At 27.9% G+C, this 22061-nt stretch overlaps 1 protein-coding gene across 5 annotated transcripts in view; it reads right to left on the reverse strand.

The window, feature by feature from the left end:
* Positions 1–3122: 3122 nt before the first annotated feature.
* Positions 3123–22061, reverse strand: part of LOC112685793 (1-phosphatidylinositol 4,5-bisphosphate phosphodiesterase) — a 40178-nt gene continuing 21239 nt past the window's right edge. Inside the window, exons 2-23 of one of the 5 annotated variants that reach the window (XR_003148835.1) lie at positions 15151–15361; positions 14836–14895; positions 14603–14740; positions 13307–13386; positions 13109–13244; positions 12948–13048; positions 8855–9021; positions 7208–7418; positions 7052–7145; positions 6515–6679; positions 6269–6457; positions 6048–6201; positions 5826–5983; positions 5362–5733; positions 5081–5285; positions 4531–4722; positions 4291–4471; positions 4013–4216; positions 3778–3943; positions 3618–3698; positions 3408–3552; positions 3123–3323 (exon numbers count right to left, since the gene is read on the reverse strand). Coding sequence is in view for 3 of the 5 variants with exons in the window: in XM_025557788.1 (XP_025413573.1) it covers positions 3475–3552; positions 3618–3698; positions 3778–3943; positions 4013–4216; positions 4291–4471; positions 4531–4722; positions 5081–5285; positions 5362–5733; positions 5826–5983; positions 6048–6201; positions 6269–6457; positions 6515–6679; positions 7052–7145; positions 7208–7418; positions 8855–9021; positions 12948–13048; positions 13109–13244; positions 13307–13386; positions 14603–14740; positions 14836–14895; positions 15151–15321 (3303 nt within the window). In the remaining 2 variants the exon portion in view is untranslated. Of the gene's footprint in view, positions 3553–3617; positions 3699–3777; positions 3944–4012; positions 4217–4290; positions 4472–4530; positions 4723–5080; positions 5286–5361; positions 5734–5825; positions 5984–6047; positions 6202–6268; positions 6458–6514; positions 6680–7051; positions 7146–7207; positions 7419–8854; positions 9022–12947; positions 13049–13108; positions 13245–13306; positions 13387–14602; positions 14741–14835; positions 14896–15150; positions 15362–16083; positions 16709–22061 lie in introns of those variants that run through there. The other 4 variants (XR_003148836.1, XM_025557788.1, XM_025557787.1 and 1 more) reach the window with 4 other exon arrangements.

A 22061-nucleotide genomic window follows, 5' to 3' on the forward strand; every position in this document is an offset into this window, starting at 1 on the left:
AAGGCTTTAATGGTGTGGTTGCCAAGTATGTAGGTGGAAAACTAATTAATTTTTCTTCTAGAGGTACATAATTACAAATACTAATACAACTTAAAATTGTACAACTGTATATGTTTGACGTATATAAAACTATCATATACACTTTTTAGGGTCATACATTGCAAGGTGTAATTCAGCAATAACATCATATAGCAAAATATAATAGTAATTTACATAAAAAAATTACGAATACTAGAAAATTAGTTACAAAGGATTATTTACAAAGCAATTTATAAAAAAAAGTAGAAAGATCAAAAGAAAAATTAAAACGTCGACGTTTAAATTTCGAAATGTATCTATTATAATTAATAATTTAAATTAAATTTAATTATATAAATTAATTAAAATTAATTAAAATAAAACATTAAATTAAATGTTTGCTTTCTGTGAATTAAAATAGATAGAATGCTAAACCTATAACGAATAACCTATATACGCCTATATTTATAAATTATTACAATCTTTATGATAATATAATATAATATATCATTTTTTTTAATTTCTATTTAATTATTTAGTGAATGAATAGTAAAACATTCTCATATTTAAAAAAATCATTATAATATTTTTATTGTCTAAGAATAAATAATATAATATACATAACTGATTTTTTTTTTTAAATTATAAGAACTTTTCCGAAGAGGTCACAAATTGTTGACGGACCAAATGAACATTATGGGGCTGCAAATGAATTAAAACGTGCAATAATTGATATGCCACATGACGAATATTTAAGATAGTAACAAATATTTTTAAATAATTTAAAACTAACTCTAAATGAAATAGAAGAAGCGGAGATAAGAACTGTAGGACAGCTAAAAAATGATAAACGGTTAAAATATATATACATCTTACAGTTTCAAATTTTGGAAAAGTGTGTAAACTTAGAGCAAGCACTTTTCGGGCAAACACCGTTAAGAACTTACTCTATGATATTTTTCAATGAAACTCTGCCACTCGGTAAGTGTAATGGTAATCAAATGTACTGTATAGGGTATGCATAATCTGAATAGTTAAATGTTAATTTGTTCACATTTTATAGGTATGGAATTGAAAATGAACCGATGGCCAAAAGAGATTTTGAAATAAAAAATAATATTAAAATTGAACCAGCAGGATTATAGGATTATTTGTTCATACGACTGTTAATTATTTAGCTGCGAGTCCCGATGGACTAATTGGCAAAAATGCAATTATAGAAATTAAGTGTCCTCAAAGTTTAAAAAGTATACGCCGGAAAAAAACCGTAAATGCAAATAAATTAAAATTTATGATATATAATGAAAACTAATATTAAAAAAAAAATCATTGTTATTATTTCCAAGTACAAGGACAACTTAATATTACAAAACGAACATTATGTCATTTTGTAGTGCGGACACCCAACGGTAACTAATACTTTTTTCTTTATTTTTTATTTCAAATAAACATAATATAGTTCCAGAAATTATACACTCGAGATTTGATAGAGGATTAACCATAAGATCAGGTTTACCGAAACAATAATATAAATAAACATTTTTTTTTTTAATAAAATGAATGCCTACAGCGTTTGTTATTATAATATTTAATCCTTTGCACTTTAAAATAGAAAACTCGTATTTTTATAATTAATAAACTTTCAAATCTTTAAAAATTAAAACAGTGAAGTTGAAAAAATAACAAAACGTTGATGAGTAGAGAAATGTAGAAACAGTGTTGTAGAAATAATGTAGAACAGACGGCGAACGATCATAATACGGAATGTAGAACATGCGCTTATCAGGGGCAGATCCAGAGTCGGGGAACTGTGGTTCAAGCCATTTCAAGAGGTCATTTATTAGGGATGAAACGGAATTAGAAATTAATACCTTGCAAAAAAAGAAAAAAAATACAATATGCTCATAAAAGTGTATAAGTATATTTATATTACATTTTAGAACTAGTGATACCATCGATAATGAATTATTTACGATTAATAAATATAATCTTATTTTATCAGCGCAACAAACGTTCGAAATAAAATATGATTTACTTAACTTTCTACTAAAAAGATATAATTTAAAATATAAATTATGAATTGAAAAATTTTAAATTTTGAATATACATGGCATTAATTTTTCAAGTAACTCCGATGGGCCAACTGTCCAAGAGTCCAAATCAAGATCTAAAAAGAGAAAAAAATTTCCAAGAGGCCAATTTTGTCAACAAATATTAGCTGTGGGTCAGCTGAGCCCCTGAACTCCCCCCTAGATCCGCTCCTGGCGCGTATTGTTATTTTATACGTAATGATCATTATTGTGTATTAATAAACATTTTTGTAGTTATTTGTCAATTAGCAGATAAATAAGTAAAGCGGGTAGTACATGGTGTACACGTGTGGTGTGGGACAACGTACACACACTAATAACTGATCACCGCGCACACAGTCGCAAGTCACGCTCGCAAGCACTTTAAATATTGCCTATACACAACTCCTTAACATACACCACCACCGATGTGCGTCAAAAAAATGTCACTTTTTATCATACGACGGTCGAGTGTTGCGACGAACGGTTTTGTGAATGACAAAAAAAAAAAAAAAACTAAACGGTAAGTATTGGAAGTAGAGCGATTATTTCATGATTTACACGTATATCGTTTTATTTTTTACGCGTTTTAAGTGCAATGTATGTTTGGTCACCTATCGTACATTAGTAATATGCAATTAATTTATCGAAAATGTAAAAATTAAAATATATACCACTAATAAAATACTCATCTTAGTTAACCGTGGTAAAATATTTATGTTTATTTATTTAACAGATTAAGTATAATATTTAGCACCCGATTTTCCCGCACAGATCAGGTTAGGCCGTGTAGAGAATTTTTCAAAAGACAAAGTAAACCAAATATTATATTTATTATTTTATTTTATATTCATTATATAGTATCGTATTAAAAAACTAGCCAACAAATATAATTAAACATTAAATTAGGAAAATAAAATACGATCAATAATTATTTAAGATTAATTATGGAACAAAAATCAAATAAATACAACTTTTCAACTATAAAATAAAAGGAAAAACACATAAATACACAATAAAAGAAAAAAATTATAGTTTCAACCACAGAAATATGTATATGTATACATATTTAATTTATAACTAACAATATTATTAAGTTGACTCATAAATATTTCCAGCGGTGGATTGTTATTATTCTAGGCCATAGAACGATGTTTAGTAAGGATTGACTAGGTTGACCTTTTCAAAATTTTGTACAATTAGGTGTACACTGGGTCTACTGCATTATTTTTAACACTAGACAAAATAATGATTTGTATTATTTAAAAAAAAAACTAAGTGAAAAATGTAAAAATATTGCAATATGGTGTAAGAACATGCATAATAACCGCAGCAATGACACGTGGTTCATCAATGTGTGTTGTCACTGAGGAATCATACAAAAAACTCAGTCTTGTTGCTCAGCTCGTACTCTATCTCCTCGTTCTTGTACATCTCCAAAAGCTAAAATGTACAGATCGAATATCTATGATTATATGAAAACACAACAACAATAAGTCGAGTTCAAACGAGTTAGTCATTCAAACATACATTGTTAATATCTTTGATCAACTCTTGCTTTTGCTTTTCATGCTTTGCCTGCAACTTGTCTTTATCTTTAGCCTGCTTGATCTGTAAATAGATTTTCGTAAAAACGTGTATACTATAATTGAAGACTGTTTAATGTATACATTATATTTATTGAATATACCTGAGCGTATTTTCTCTCGTCCATGAACTTCTTAGTGTTATTTTGTTTCTTTTCCCTCAACCGCCTATCCTTATCACCTTTAGTCTTAAGTGTTTTATCATTCATCACTTCTTTCATTACTTCCACAGATATTTTTGCTTGCCTTGTGTTCATCTCCTTTAAATCTCTGTAAATAACAAACGAAAAATGCATGACATAATATTTAAACCGTGACTTTATAATATATAATTCATACTTCTCATGTCGAATTTCCAACTGCTTCATTTGTGCAGCTTGAAGTGACTCCATAAGTTTCACAAGAGCATCTTGCTGCTCAATGGCTTGTTGTTTTTGCAATGCCCACTTTTCTCGCCTATGACGTTCAACCATTTCTGACCATTGAGTCATTTGCTCAGTTACTAATTTTTTAACACTACCATCATTGATTACTTCAGTTTTACTAGAATATAAATAATTTCAAGAAATAAATACAACTTGTGCATTATTAGTTAAAACTGTTTGCCATTATCTTACTCTTTGCCTTTAACAGCCTTTTCTACAGATGTACATTGCTGTTTTTGTATAGAAGCTTTTTCTTTGGCTTGTCGTTTACGCAAAGCTTCTAGTTCTTTTTCTTGCTTTCGTCTAGCTTTCTGAAATCCCTTATCGTTTCTCAAGTACTCAAGGTTTATAGCTTCAAATTTCAGTTCTTCTTCTACAATAAAACAGTAATATTTATATTTAACTAATACTTAAGATTCTTTTCATTTTTACCTTTCTTTGGTTCATCAGACTTTTTGTTTTTGCTCCCCTTTTTATTAATCTTGTCGCCTTCTCCTCCCCCACCAGCCACAATATCTTTGGTGTTAATATCGGTTTCTTCAATACCCATTGCCTTCATCTGTTGCGCACGCTTTTCTTGTGCCGACAAAAATGCTCTTGGATCAGATAAAGCAGCCATGAAATCTTAAAGAATATATAATACATAATTATAAAAAATATAAAAGAATATAATTTGTAAGATATTGATCAAGTAATATAAATGATTAACTAATATATAAAATTAATAATATAATAGAGTCCTTGCTATTTTTTTTATTTTTTTTTTGTCAATTATTAAAAATACTATAAAACAAAATCGGTAATTTGATAAAAAAAAAAAAAAAAAAAATAGCTTAAATTTTTAATTTTACACAATATAATTATTAATATATTAAAATAAGTTGAATGACATTCATATTATTAAAGATAATCTTAGTGAATTAAAGTTAATTATGTAAAATTGCTTATTAAATTACATTATTAATTTTCAAATTCAACACACCTTCAAAACCATCAGGAACATAAATTTTCAATTCAATATTACAAAATAACATAGGTAAAGCCATTGGGAAATTGGCTTCTGATCTTAAGGATATATGTCTATAGCCAGCTTGTAGCCCATCTAAAGGTAGAATCCTCTGTCCCAATAATTTTCCATTTTCTTCATATACACCAATTCGCAGTACTGCTAAATCTGGTAACACTACCTATAATTAAGAATAAATATCAAATTTTAATAAACATATAGTAATGGAAAATATTTGAATGATAGTATAAAAATACCTTTCTGAATAAAAATGGCTCCTCGTTATACACTGGATTTAAACCATTGCTCGGCACCATCCGGGTACGAAATTCTTTACGAATAGTATCAGTAGGAAGGCCATACATATCAACTTCAACATAAGTGCCGACTTTCTTATCAGACAAAAACTGACCGGCAATCACTTGAACTGAACATTGGGCAGCAATCACTCCATCTACCGGAGATTCTGCGAAAGGGTCAAAACTTCGGTCTGCTCGACGCATGAAATCAGGTTTCAACAAATAACCACAGTTACCGTTGTACTCAAATTTTCCTTGATTAAGTTGCATTGGCAAATCAGCAGTTTGAAAATTCAATGATACCATTTGACAACCAGCATTCCAAAACACCTTTAAAAATAATATTCAATTGAAATGAATTGTAATTTATTGAGAGTAGAAGTAGAAAAATGTTTCACGACTTAAACAGAAGATTCTAATACCTGAGGCATATAGTTAGAAGAATCAGCACGTGTTCCTTTTGGATAGATTCGACTCATTTGTCTTTTATTGTAGTTAACAAATTCAATGGCTTGAGACTTTAAGTATCCAAGTCCGGTATTTTCAGCAAATGAACTCATGTTATGATGAATATTTTTTTCTACAATACAAAATGAGATATTAATGGACTTAATTTTCCATAAAAATACTATATTCCAATTTACTTTCAGCCACATCGAAACCCTGAAACTTGATTGGCTGTGCATAATTTACCATTGAAGATAGCCATGGATGGACATTTGTTGTTGATCCAGTATATTGTATTGGTGGTGGTGCCTCAGCACCTTCTGTACCAGTTCCAGCATCAGGTGCTTCCACCTAGATATTAGAAAATTAAGCGTGAAAATAAAACTATAACAAAAATCACCATATTATTGTGACTTACCTTTTTTTCTTCAGGGGGATTTGTTGTTACAGCAGTTGCATCTTCTTTCTCTTCATCTTCAATAACAAATTGTCCTTTTCTAAACAACTCAAGTTCACTTTTTTCAACTTCAGGTTTTAATCTTTTGTTCTTAATCATAATTTTTCTTTTTAGTAATGACGGGGGAGGTAACGGCACACCAGCTTCACACTTAAAAAAATTAAAATTTTTAATACAAGATCAGTAAACACTATAGTGATAACTTACTGGATAATCAGGTAAGCATTCTCTCATCAATAAATCCCCAAGAATTTCATCACAATACTTGGCAAGTTTATACTGTTGACTTTTGCAACAATGATTTTCAAATGATAATATTATAGGATAATCTGATGTTACAAATGCTGTATCACGAATAGCATAAATTACATCCTAAATATAAATAAACCAAACATTAATGACCATTTAATAAATAAGATTATTTACAAACATGAAAAATAGGGTTTTGAACCTTCAGAATACACCAAATTATTTTGAATATATATCATGAGTTATATTTTATAAAAAGGAAATATGCAAATATGAGTATATTTTTCTCATAATGTTTAAAAAAAATGTAATTAATAGGATAATAAGAACTAGAACAACACTATAAAAATATTTATTATCCTTAAACATTATTTAGTTTTTCTAATATTAATATATAATGTAAAAGTAATCAATAACTATTTATTTAGTATAAATAGTTACTTTTAAAAATAAGGTAAAATAAAATGAACTGATTTGAATATAATTTAGTTATACCTTAAACAGAATATCTGTACACATGGCTTTTCCATGAGTAATAATTGGTTCTTCTTCTTCACCTTTACCATCCCAACAGTCAAGTTCAACACATCTATGAGTAATGAAATAAAAATAAATATTGATTCAAAAGAAATGTTTATAAAATGGACTCGCCTGCATCCAGCTAAAAGTGTCTGTCGATACATTTCAACACTGGACTTTCCACCAAATTGTCTCCCAGATAAATAAGTATTATGAGATGAATTAATATAATAATGAGCTAAAGGTTGATCCATATCCATGTAAAATTCTAATCGATCCAAAAATACTGGTGCATTTTCGTCAGACATTAAATATCGAATTAGACCTTCCTTTGACAATTGCTCTAAAAAAGTAATAACTATCAATTTCTCAACTAGAAAAAGTATAACATGAAGTATTTATATGTTGAATTTAAACATGTTCTTCATATTTAATAATAATAATATAAACAGTAACAAGCCACGGAAAAACAGTCGTATTTTCATTGGTGAATCTCATATCCTTGTAAGAGGTTCGTTTCTTAAATAGGTAGTTGATTGATAAGTGAGATGTAATAAAATTATAATTATAATGGGTATTTCGGATTTGGACACTGAAGTTTATCAGTACAATAAAGGAGGGGAATCAACAGAGCTAATAAAGAGAAGTTTAGAAAAAAAAGGACATCAGTAATTATGGTGAGAGTAATTTTTAATAGGCCACTTTAGGCAATCGCGTTTACTTGATTGAATGGAACGAGTGATCAGTTGAGAAGGATTAGAGTAAATCAAGCAAAAAAAAAATATGATTTCGCCAATCATATGGTCTTTTGTTTAATGTAGAATAATGGGATATATACGAACGTGGTACATTTAAATGAATAGGTAATAATAATAATTGCACCGCTTAACTGTATTGGATATACTGCATACAATCTATCAAACATATAATACAGTGAAAACTGTCTAAAGTGGACCCTGAATAAAACGGAAAATTATCCAATACAGTATTTTTCTATGGTCCCGGCACGTTCCTATAATTTTATATAGACGCTGAACCTCAGCAAAACAAAACCTTCTTAACGCGAAAACGGAACGCTTTTGTAAGTCCCATTCAAGTAAAAACCTTGCATAAACAGGAAAAATGACACGCGCGTGTGTACTATAAACCAAAAATAAGGTATAAAATATAGATATGATCATCGTTGTATGTACATCGTTAAATAGTGATATATAAAGGAGATAAAATTTTTTTATACATATTCGCACAATATATGTATATACAATGCATGTTATCGCATAAACGATACGAACTTTCTTCTTTGTAACTGTGAAATGGTCATATACCAAAAGTTGTACGTACACTTTTAATTTTATCTTCTGTTAATCGTATTAAATATTAAAATGCCAAAATATATGTGTCTATGAAAAATATCAACTAATCGATAAGAGTATAAAAGGATAATTGAATAATCCGGAATTTTTCCGTTTTATTGAATAAAGTGGAAAACTGCTTAAAGCGGAATTTTTTGTTGGTCCCATGCGATTCCGTTTTAGGCAGTTTTCACTGTAATTACAGTAGGCTTTCTATCTAACATTTTAAGACCGTATAAATAATACAAATAAATAGTCATTAGTCAACCGCTTATATATATATAAAATCACGGATTTAATAAAGCTGTAATCAATAAAGATTACTGAGTACAATTTGATACAAGTGAAACAGAATAATAATGAATTCCACATTTTCAAAAAGTGTTGTATTAATCTTATAAATAAATAGAAATCCAAAGTTACTTACTTTCATTTTTTACCTCTTCTGATGGTTCATAGTCGTTGATAATTTCAATTGCCCTCTTTTCATCATACAAAGGGTATAAAATTTCGTTTAAACGAGGATCACGCTGTTTTTCATTTAGGAAAGTAATAAATTGATCCAAACTGATATTTTCAGCTTTTCCTTGGGTGCTAAAGGATAAAAAATTACAACACTCAATATGCATCATAGTATAAAAATGTTGCTGAAAAATAAATTAAAGAACCTATTAAACAAATATTTAATTGTATATAAATATTCATAATTTTTATTATTTTCCAAGTTATAATTTATTAAAATAAAAATAAAATGTATTAAATAATAAATATTTGTAAACAAAAACCCAAATTGATAATAAGTTTAGTAAACAAATGTCTAAAACAATAATTCCTTAATGGAAGTAAATCGGAATTCACTGGTTTTTTTTTTGCTATTTTATTTTCAATACATTAAATACAATAAATTATAATTTAATAATAATAAGAAATGTTCTAAAATAAAACAACTTTATTATTATATATTTTAAACTTTTAATTAGTCATTTACAAGTTATACTATACAGAATTTTTGTAATAATTATTTCGGAAAGACGTTTATTTTCAAATATTTCTATAAAATAATATATATAAAACAAAAAAAAAAAAAACAATAAAAGTATAATTATCATTTTCAGAATTTTTTCCCTTTCAACTATTATATATTATATTATGTTATCCATTAATAATAATTAATATTTTTTTTTAGGATAATAGTAGTCATTTTTTGTTTATGAAAATTTAGTAGTTTCTTATAGAATATCTACTTAAATTAACTACAATTAGATTATTTTTTAGTTAAAATGTATTTCCAATGAATTATAAGTTAATTGAATCAAGACGACTAAATGAAAATGGTTTAAATGGTTTAGAAAACGTATTTAACAATTTGATTATAAACAAACTATGTTAAAGTTAACGAGTCACTGATAAATATACTATATAGCATATTTATATAAATGTATTTTACTATATCAAATTATAATAGTCTTTAATTTTCTACTAAATTTTAATGGTTTTTAGACAATTATTTTTAATATTTATAATTTAATATGTTTATGAGTATAATTAACATATTTGGAATTGTAAAAACAGAATTATAACAAGGAGTGATTGGAAACCATGAACCTTGGAAAAAAAATTAGGGAAATCAATTTATTTTCATAATTCCGAAATTCTGTAAATAATCCGAAAATTTGTACATTTGTACTTTATCATTTTAACTAGTTATCATTATTACTAAAAAAGTTTGTAAACCATTTCAAATTATATAATTTAATATTGTAACAAATTTCATTTAATGTTTTTCTTATCTATTTTTAGATTTTTCAATATTATTGATAGAAATTTATTAATAGTTTATATCGTTTGCAGAGGTGAGCATTTTGACTCAATTTACTTGACTCAGTTCATGCCAATTATTTGATTTAGTAAGTCAACTCATAATTTATAAGGTCTTATCAATTATACGTTTTGTTCCAGATAATAATGAATCACCAATTCAATGAACTACATAGTTCAATCACAGATGTCTATATCATATTTAATATAGACTGTGATATATATAATATATATCCAGGGCTGTAGTGGAGGGTATACGGCGGTATACGCCATATACCTTCTGGTTATATGGTCCGTATACGAGTACTCTCTGTTGTAGTGAAATCACCAAATAATATAAATATTAAAGTCATTAGACTGTTAAGTAATAAACATACTCTGGTAGTTTATTTAAAAACTTATTTAGGTGAAAATGATCCTGAATATAATACAATTGCAGCATTCGTTGGTTTGAAAAAAATACTTTAAAGTTCAGAATTCATTTTAGATCTAGGTCTTATTTCAATAACTTTCAATGTTAATGAGTTACATTGTCTCGAACAATTATGCTGCCAAAAGCTGAACAGTCAATAAATAGAAAAATTAGAATAATTGAAAGTTTTAAGCAAGAACCAGGAGAATATATAAATCAAAATTATTATATAATGACATTGAACTTGTTCCGAATAAAAAAATCGTTGCTATAAATCTAAATCAATTTATTCAAAGTATAGTTGATAGAATGACCACTCGATTATGTTCGAGGTCAGAGGATGAGAACCATTAATTGCTTAGTGATATTTCAGCACTAGATCTAAATAATATAAAAACTGGAAAAAGTGAAAGTATTAGAGGATTAGAATTAGAATTACGAAGAATTTATAGGCGTTTGATGTTGATGAAATACAAGATGTTCAAGGATTAAGAGCCTTTATAGAAAATAATGAACTGTTACCAGATAATTTTGAATCTACTTTAAATACAATCGCATCATTATCATGTTCGACAGCTGAGTGCAAAAGACGTTTTAGCTTTATGAATAATATTAAAAATTTAAGGGTACCACTTTTAATTTCAAACGTATCAAGTTTAATGTTAATTAAAAGTAAAGGACCACCTTTTTAAGTGTTCAACCCAGAAATGTACGTGAGGTCGTGGCTAGAAGACCATCGCTCAGCTGATGACAACCAATCAAGATTGAGAAGAAATAATTTAACAAAATCGAGATCCACACAACATTTATGGAATATTTTTCAATAAAATATTTTAGTAAAACACTTTAATAAAAAAAATTGTTTCATTTTAATTTGTACAAACGTATTTGTGTTGTGTTATTTAAGTATTTGGTTAGACGATTATGCGTTTTAGTTACTTTAAGACATAATACCTAATGATAGTAGAAATGTTTAATATTATAACTTTAGTATACCCTCAACTTTTTTTAGGACTACAGCCCTGTATATATAATACAATATACAATATATAATATAGATATGTGAGTTAAATTGACACAAATCACAAGTCATGAGCTGACAAAATGATAACATTAAACTTATAGAACTGATAAGAACTAGGATATTAACCACAGATATATACGATATATATATATACATGTAGTTAATATCGAGTTATTGAGTCATTGAATTATGGAACACTGATTCAATTCATTCAACTAAAAGACTGGACTTTTTGAATCAACTCGCGAATTACCCATCCCTAATTGTTGGTACTTGACGGTTTGTCACTTAATTGTTTATTTAACGTAAATTTTTGATGCCACGAAAATGTATCATGTTTATTTTTAATTATTTAAATATCTAAATTTCGACTTAAGAAATTTTATTTAAAAATGGAAAACTTCGTCAAGTATGAAGATGATTCAACACTACTACTACCTTCTACTATCTAAAAACTAAAAAATCTAGAATCTAAAACTGTTCTTTTGACATCTGCAGCGAATTCATCTTACTTATCTCTGACTGTACATTTTATAACTATAATATTTTGGGTTCTTAATCTTTACCATAAATCTATAATGCAATTAATATTTCTCAAAAATGTACAGAAATTATGAATAAGTACATTAGATTTACAAAAATGTTGTGTAATGGACAATACTGTAAATATGGTGAGTGCTATGCGTCTTTTACGTTTTGAGCTATTGATCTATTTCGCACATACTATCCAATTAGCAATAAAGGATGCTAAAGATGCAACAGATGGATTTAACACAATAATAAAAAAAGCTAGAAGAATTGTTAAACACTAAAAACATATTGCAAAAGCTATTAAACGTTTGAGAAAAAATTTGAAAATATTAATTCATTTGAAAATATAAATCAAAACAAATTATGTTGAAGAACTTGTTTTTTTACAACAAAACTATACAAAATTATAAATAAAAAAATTGTTATTATATAACCAACAAAATAATATATTACTAACTAGAAGAAAGTTACATATTTAAGAGTATAATTATGTTGTAAATTTTAACAAGATAATATTTTTAATTTATAATTTAAAAAAAAATTGTTAAATTATCCCAATTATCCCGATCCCAAGTTTAGGATTGATTTTTCTCGATTCCCATCCCGATTCTTAAATGTCTTCCCATTTATCCCTAATTAAAACTAATTTAGTTATTAACTAACATAGATGATATTCAACTTATTTAAAATATAATGTAATTAAAAGTATTTTTTGAAAACTAATTAATAACTTACATTGACTGGAATAGCTCTTCAATATCATTTCTAGGACATATCTTGTGATATAGTGCATAAAACTTATCAAAAGTAAAATCTGATGGCTCGATAGTATCATTCTAAAATAATTATTATAATGGATACAAATTATATTATTTATATTATCAAATCTACTATACTTTTCCACTAGGCAAGTTGAGATCAGCCAAACACTGGTAAACCATCTTTTCAGTTTTACCTGATGCAAATGTTCTAGCAATTACTTTTACGGGAACTTTTCCTTTTGGATCAACCAACATACCTAATCGCATCCAACTATAAAATAAATGAATATTTATAAAAATTAACAAAACCAATTATATCAAACTATAACTTACTGTTTCATAAGATTGGTTCGTACACATACATTGTTCATCTTATTGTTGTGAGTTATTTTACGAAGACCTTCCTGCCATTGCTTCATAAAAAAAAAGGAAAAATATTTTCCAATTATTTTTTTATACAAAAATACAATATAATAAATAATAATAATAATTAATACTTAATATCTTGAATGAAGATTTAATAACTAGTAATATTTTAGTTGTTAAATAAGATAATTTACAGTTAGTTACTTAAGTTAACATTCTCTATATTAAATCATTTTTATTATTAATTTTATTTATAAAATTTTTTTTTTAATTTTGATTAATATTAAAAGCTCAATCAATTTTAAATTGGAAAATGATCATATAGTTTAATAACAATAATTTAATCTAATTTTCAAATATCCAAAGATCTAGTTTAAGTACAAGTTAAATCATTTCTTACTATAAAAAAAAAAAAATTAAGCTGTATTATAAAATATATCAAAATCAATATACATTCTTAATTGGACTGAAATTAAAAAAGCAATATCCAATGTCAATAAATCAATTATAAATGAAATAATACTTTTATACAGTGAAATTACATAACATACAACATATAAAAATGTAGTTCAAATATTGAGTTTTAAATAAAACATTTTCAAAAAATAATGAGATATTTAAATTAGGAAATTAATTATTATTATTAATAAATTAATTATTATTTCGTATATAAATTTAATTCAATATAATATGCAAATCCACCAATAATAAAACATAATTTATTAATGCTAATAATATGTAATAACAGTAATAATGGGGAAAATTAAAATCGAATTTACATTATAACATACAAGAAACCAGTCAATTAAATTTAAATATATAAATTTATATGAATAAAAAATCATATTAAATAAATGGATACATCATCAAAATACTATAATTTCTTAGGTAATACTTAAAAAAACTAAAAGTATAAAAAATGTAAGCTCTAATACATATTCTTTATAACTGTAATAAATTAACATTTAATATATGACCAACTTAATAACCAAGATAACTGAAATACTTGTTTGAATTACATTAATACATGTGATCTAATTAAAAATTATAATGGACCAATAAATGTTTTCATTACGCAACTGCATATAATTATATAAATATAATATACTCTTTTTGCATTAAAATTTATTTTATTTTTAAATTTTTAAAAAGAGATGATACTATTATTAATTATAGAAAATTGAGTAGTTTAAAATTAATTTATTATTACAGAATATAATTTAATAAATGAAACAACATTAGGTTAAATTATATTTTGTTTACTTTTGCAGTTGCAGCATCTGCACAAATAATATGTTGATAATTTATGTTGATGTAATCCGTGTTGCTGCATATCGTTAAAGATTTCTCTTCCAATGTATCACCATGTTTATTTATCAGCTGTTGTTGTTGTCGGGTATCCTAGAAAAACAATACAATTTTAACTGTTAGAAAACTTTTTAAAACAATGAAAACATTTAAGTTTTCAGTCAATATTTTGTTAGTAAAATACTCACTTTAGGTAAACCTCCTGAGCGTATGTCACTGACTTGACATAACTCAATGACATCTCCATCCTAAAAAATTAAAATCATATATATTTCTTAAATTTTATACTATTAAAAAAAAAAAAAAATTAATAAAAATTGTCAGAAGTTTTTGTTTAATACTAATGATATAAAAATTATCTGGACTGAGAATATTTTAAATTAATCTATGGAATGCTGATATAAAAAAAAAAAAAAATTATTTAAAATATTTTGGAGAAAATGTAAATGGCGCTGACAAATTAAAACTATTACCATCAATTCATATTTAAAAATATATATTACTCGATTTTCACTCTTCCAGTAAATGAAAAATCCATATTCGTCCACTTTGAATGTACATCCGTATTCAATTTCAACATTATCTTTTTCTTCAGTCCAACGGTCAAACACACTACCTTGTAGCAACAAATCAGGAACTGGGATCTGCCAATTGAATTCAAATTTTTTTGTCATTGCGACCGATTGGTCGTGATGTTCACGTTATGTTCATGGACTGTTGAGACAAATAAATGAGTAATTAATCAAAGCCGCTTACAATGTGAAAACAAATTTAATGGGTTTTTAATTGACAAATTAAAGAGCAATTAAGGTTGAGATGATGGATATTTAGATGTAATATATTTTATAATAGAAAATATTATATTGTAGGTATATCTATTAAGATTAAATACATTGAGGCATAACAAAAAAAAGTTCCTTTTATTCAATTTGTTTCATTAAAACTTTTTTAATTCTAAAATATACATAATCCTTACTCATAAATAGAATATACATTTTAATAACACAATAATATATACAGGTATACAATAAGTGATTGACAAAGATTATGATATTCTTTCCATAACATGGATATTGAACTTGCCCAATAAAATTACCGATGAAATAATAATTTACAATAGTAAAACTTAACACATAATACTTTTTAAACACCATTCTTTGTCAACATTTGAAAAATATTGCCGATAAACAAACTATCTAAACCAAAATATCTATAATAAATCGGTAGTCAAAATTAATTGTTATTAATGATACAAAAAAAGAAAAAGTTTTCTTTTTTATACAGTTTTTAGTCTTTACATAGTATGCTTGGCAAGAACAAGTAGAGAATTAATCTAACTAAAAAAGTAATACTAAATATTACTGCAGTAAGACAACTGATATGAGAAACATAAATTATAAATAGAAAACTTAACATAGTACAGTTGAAAAAATTACTTATATCATGTTCGAATTCAAAAGCTCCCACTACAAACGTAGCTCGAAGGTAACGAGTTGTTGGACGACGACGGACGGCGTTTCAATACGGTTTTCATATCGACACAATATTGTTATTACTCACGGATAACGGGCTACTGGTTGGCGTTTTTGCCAACGACGGGCGCGAAAGGTACGGCGAGACCTATGCACGGATTGCATTCGACCGAACTGGCGCGCGACGAGTACACAGACGTGACGGACCGCGGACGGAGAGCGATTGCCGGCGTCGGAAAACCGGACGGTTTTCGCGAGTTGCTTATCGACAACAACGGCAGCTGGTGCAGTGAGGGGACACCGATCGGACGGAAATCACTATACGATTATCAACAACAATAATAACAAAACAGTTGTGTCCGAGACGATCAATAAACGCGCGAACCGAGGCGAGGAAGAATACTGACAAGGATTTAAACGTTGTTTAACAGAAAACGATAACAGACGTCTGTTACACGTGTTTAAGAACACATTTGTAGTGCACACGTATATTGATTACATACGTTAAGAGATGGGAACTAGTTAAAAAAAAAACTAAAAAAAAAAAACTAAACCAAAACAAACCGGGACGAAAGAAAAATAATAACAAACTACCGTCGGCTGTTATCGATCTTATCAGTGTTGGCGACGACGAGCGTAATCAGCGGCCGGGTTTCCGCAATATTTTGCGAACCACTGTAGAATTTGTTTCGAAGCTGTTTTGCGGCAACAGAGCAGCTACTACTATAATGCCGGTCGATTGGCGCGCCGGCTGCTCGGACCACAAAATACATGAAACATTCACGTTTTATATATTCTGTGCTCGGACACCTGCGCAAAGATGATTCTTCGCGATCTCTATCCTGTAACCCGACCGGGCAGGGCCGGCGCAAGACTAAATGACGCCCGAGGCCAAAATGCCAACTGGCGCCTTTTTCATACAACAACCCGTAATATCATTATACTTAAAAAAAAAAAAAATGATTTATTATGCTCAACTTGTACATCATTTGTTATCGTCTAATTTTTTAGTCACGAGTCACGACGATTCGACGCGATCCCGATTGAACGATAACAAATATTTGGGAATTATAACAACATATACGATAAAACATTCTACGCTAAACCATAGTAAATATACTCGAAATACACGGCTAAACGAAATAACCATAATTATTATCAATATTTCAATACAAAGTTATAGGTATTTTACATAAAAAAAAAAAAATAATATTAAAATTATTGACATTAGGTGCAAAATTGTAAAAAAACAATTTTGGCGCTCCCCTGAAAATGGCGCCCTAGGCGACCGCCTGAGTCACCTTTCCCTCACGCCGGCCCTGCGTCCGGGTCGACGTTTATACCGGACCCGTCGTTGGAATGATGCACGTCCGCGACCAGAGTACTGCTGTGCTTTGAACACAGGATTTGATTTCGTGTTTTCTCTGTATCCTTTTCCGTTCTCATAAGCGTACAGAGTGTCAGGGTAGGCTGCAGCCAAGGAAACCCCGGCAAATTCACCCCCATCACAGGTTGTATAATTATTCAACGGTAAACACTGAGAAACTAATTAAATTCAAATGTATACTTTACGCGTAAAGTAGCAACTACTCCAAACACTCAGTGTAGTGATGTACCTACTGCTGAAGACAATACCTAGACATTTATGAATCATGGCTCTACATCATGTTATAATACCGTAAGCACATGCGCGTATATACCTAATTATTATTGCCCGCGCTCGGGACACATCTTCTGCGGGCGATGGTCTCCAGTCATTGTTCATCTGACGCGTAATATATTATTATTATAATATTTTAACGATTTAAATCTACGGCACTGCGAACGGGTTTGTGCCGGTTGCGTAAAAATTTCATTATGTATACTAGTACGAGATATGTACACACATGAAACGAATATAGACATGCAGTATATACTGCTGTAGCCTCACAACCCGGACTTGAACTTTGAGGGAGAAACTGTTTCCCTAACATACTATTTTTTAAAAACATTATTAAATAATTTTGAAATGGCTACGAACGACTTCTGGGGTACAAGCAATCAGCCTTCTAAAAACGCGCTTTTACAGTAGTAAACTACAAGTGTATAGTAGATACTTAGAATTTCTTAGCGGCACACTAGGGTTTCTCGAGCAGTCTTTAGCGTATTTTTAGTACCTACAGAGTTATGCTCTCGCGATAATAGTTACGTTTGTCCAACTATTGACACTATTTGTATTATAGTTTTTTAACTACATTATTAAGTAATAAAGTTATAGCCTATAACAGTTTTATTACACAATGATAGGGAATGGAAGGAGGTAGAACAAAATGCCATCAATCAATCTAGAGTTTTGTTTGGGCCTTGCTGTTTAATTATTTAAACAATATACTTTTGCGCTAGAGTTCTTGAACTTACAGCAATGTAACTACATATTTAGTGTTATCTACAAGAGTTCCGCAGTTCCTAGTCTCATTCGCCCACTCATCGTTGAATACGCAAGTTATATATATTTTATTATTAATATTAAACAAATATTGATTGGTTTGTATCTAATAAAATGTAATACTTTAAACCAATCACGGCTTAATATATAATTGAATCAAAACTTAGCAAACCTACAGTGTTACTCGATTGCGGCTGATGGTTTAACCGTAGTAGGGAAGCGTGAAATCATTGTTGAGACAATTGGATACGTCATGGCAGAACATAATGTATGATAACAAAATAATTAACCCTTATAAGAGTTCAAGCCAAAATAGTTAAAAACTGAAATAATTTGATATTTTAATTTTAGGTTATTATTTTATTAACAATGAGGTATTTTGGCATTTTTTTGAGGGTGTCTTGACTAACCAGTATTCTTTTTTATTTCAAAAGTATCATAGTTTTATCACGAATTTATACCTACTAGTTTATAATCATCTTTATAAACCATTTATGTTTAAGTATGTTCTTATAAATGTAATTTTATGTTCTTGTAAAAAATCTTAGATTTATTACTTCAATTTTTGATTATAATTATGACAGTAATAGAATATAAAACATTTGACTGAATAAAACTTATTAAAAATTTTAATTTACTTGGCAATTTCCTACATCAATTTATTTAACTTAGTATACTCATACATTTCTATGGATAAATTAAAAAAAGTATTTAAATTTATAAAAATTAAAGATATTCATCTATGTTTTACAATCAATTCGTCTAATTCTCGATTACTTTCAATGCGATCCTTCCAATTGATTGATAACACAGCTAAACCATTAAGTTATAGAGAAAACAAACGTTTTCTAATTTATTTCATTTTATAAATAATATTTAATCTTAGTAAAAAAACAAGACTTCCCTGGTCTATAGTTTTAGGTAAGTAAAAAGTCTTTATTTTTTTAAAGCCATAAATGATCTTTCATTTTATAAGTGGAAATCGATAGTGCTGCATAAATTGTTAACAATTTAAATACATTTGGACTACATAAAGACAAAGCTTCCATTGAGTTTTTATATTTAAATGTTTCTAAATGTCTCAATTATATTTGCTACAAATTGCATTTTGATAATTAGTGTCTTTGAGGATAACCTAAGATCTTGCATGTATGTTTGGGTTAACAATAAAAATATTTTTTCATCCGTATTAAGAATTATGATTGAAGTTTAGATTTTAGAACATGTTTCTTTTTTTTTCTATAAAAAAAATTAAGTTCAACTTTTATACATACATTTATTTCATATTATTCCAATTGTGGCATATTAATATGCTTATTATGCCATAAAAATAAAAAAATTGTATTTAATTAAAAATAAATTATTAAATATACTTCTTAGTTATATAAAATTTGTTAAACACGGAAAAAAGACTTCTGTTAACTTGTTTTCGTTTAAGATGAAAATACGGACTAAGTATTCCCTAATATTTTAAGTATAATAATACTATACATTATTTGCATATTATAATCACAAAATCCAATTAATATAATCGTTATTTACACATAACATGTAGATAAAGTTAATCAATATATCACAGACGCAGATCCAGTCTACATTAATGGGAAGGGCTTGTTCATGAATAAGTATGTATATTTAGATACCTACTGGTAAAAATTGGAAGGTTGGGCTGAGACCGAGTAACATCATGATACATGGCTTGGTACGAAAATACCAAGAAAAGTAGAGTTAGGGGCACGAAACTCAAGGTCTTTGATTCAGAATCATGAACGCAGAGTGACATGCTTTCTCGAGGTTAGTGGTACCTACGACGACTCGGTATTGAACCTGGTCTGGCTCGTGAATAGTTCGCAAAGCTAATATACGATCCGTAGTTGTAAACGAGCGTTTGTGTAAGCTGAAAAGACTGAGAGAACCGTTGGTAAAAATGAGATTATTTACTTTATATAAATGCAATAGTAAATAATGCATTTTCTTATCGTACGAAAATGAATACTTTATATATATTATTTTCATAAACTGCATTAAGTTTAACATTTTCTTAAAAAAAAATATCTTTTCAAAATTAACAAAAATATAATATATACATTTGTAATTTAAAATTCAAAACATTTTGTAGGTATAAATAAGATAACAAAATCCAATCCTCTGTTAGATTAAGGTACTGTTGTACCTGTAGCTGATAACATGATGAGTATATATAAAAATATATTAAAATTCAGAAAAGCAGTACGGGTTTCATCGTTTGTGAGCTTCTAAAGGTGATAAAAGTAATCATTTGTTTTTTCAACTAATAATTATGACAAAGTCCAAATTCAATAAGTAGTGTAGAATCAAAAATATCTCTAGATATTTGTGACTTAGAATTTATAAACAACACATAAATGTAGGATAACACAACATAGTGAAATATAATATGCAACAAATTAAATGACACATTTTAATATGGGGGAGGATTACCCTTATCTCTCCTGAAACACGCCCGATATGCTAATTATTCGATAAGACTATTCATATTTCGTGGTTAAATTGTGTAAAATATAAGGGTGTTCTGCTATTTATTTTGGAATAAGTACCTGACATGAAAAAAAGCTGGTGATTATATAAAAGCGTTTTATCAAAAACACATACATGTTGCTTAGCACATTTAGTTCGAAATAGCCAAGTTTAAGGCATGTGCGAAACAATGCAAAAAAAAAAAAGTAAATAAGATGAGTCTTATGGATTATGGCTTGAATGCCGTTAAATTCTCCCAATATCGTAGTCACGTCTTGTCCTCACATGTACATTGTTTCTATTTCAAAAGTGTGTTATCTTTCTAATATTAATATAGCTAGACTTTTTCTTGTTATATCTAACGTAGATATAATTTAAATTAAATTATCTTTTACTATCATAATTTTTTTTATTGAGGTATTTTGCACACAATGCTACATGTCCGATGTTCTTTATATCGGTTATTTTATTAGCGAATATTGAAAACATTGAGCTGAATTTACTCTACTCACAATTCGTTTTATTACAATTTAGTTATTCGATGATTTCGTTATAAATCATCACACTAGTGTACTTTAAATGTAAATTACTTTCTAGAAAGGATTTAAGCCGTTCGTCGCCATAAGCCCTATATCGTAAACTACGATTCGTAATATTTCTAGAAAATTTCCTTCATTCTTTTCATATTTGCCATAAGTTTGCTACATTATTAATTTTTTGGAATTGTTGGGACCACTATATTTTGTTTACCACATAACATTATTGTTTCGATTATTGGAGTTAAATATTTGTAATTTTTCATTATTTACTTCTTTCTTACTGGTGTCTTTTGTTAGGGAAATCAGCTTACTTGGAATTTCGAATTCGTATATTATATTATAAAGACTTTCCTGGTGAATGCTGTCATAGGTCTTTTTAAAATCGACAAATACTTGCCACATATTTTGCCTATATTATATGAATAGTACAAAATATCAAATAAGAGTTGACAACGTATTATTTGAAGAATTCCAAGTGGTGG

Source organism: Sipha flava, unplaced genomic scaffold, assembly GCF_003268045.1.
Source record: "Sipha flava isolate LNK unplaced genomic scaffold, YSA_version1 292_pilon_pilon, whole genome shotgun sequence".
Classification (NCBI taxonomy): Eukaryota; Metazoa; Arthropoda; class Insecta; order Hemiptera; family Aphididae; genus Sipha; species Sipha flava.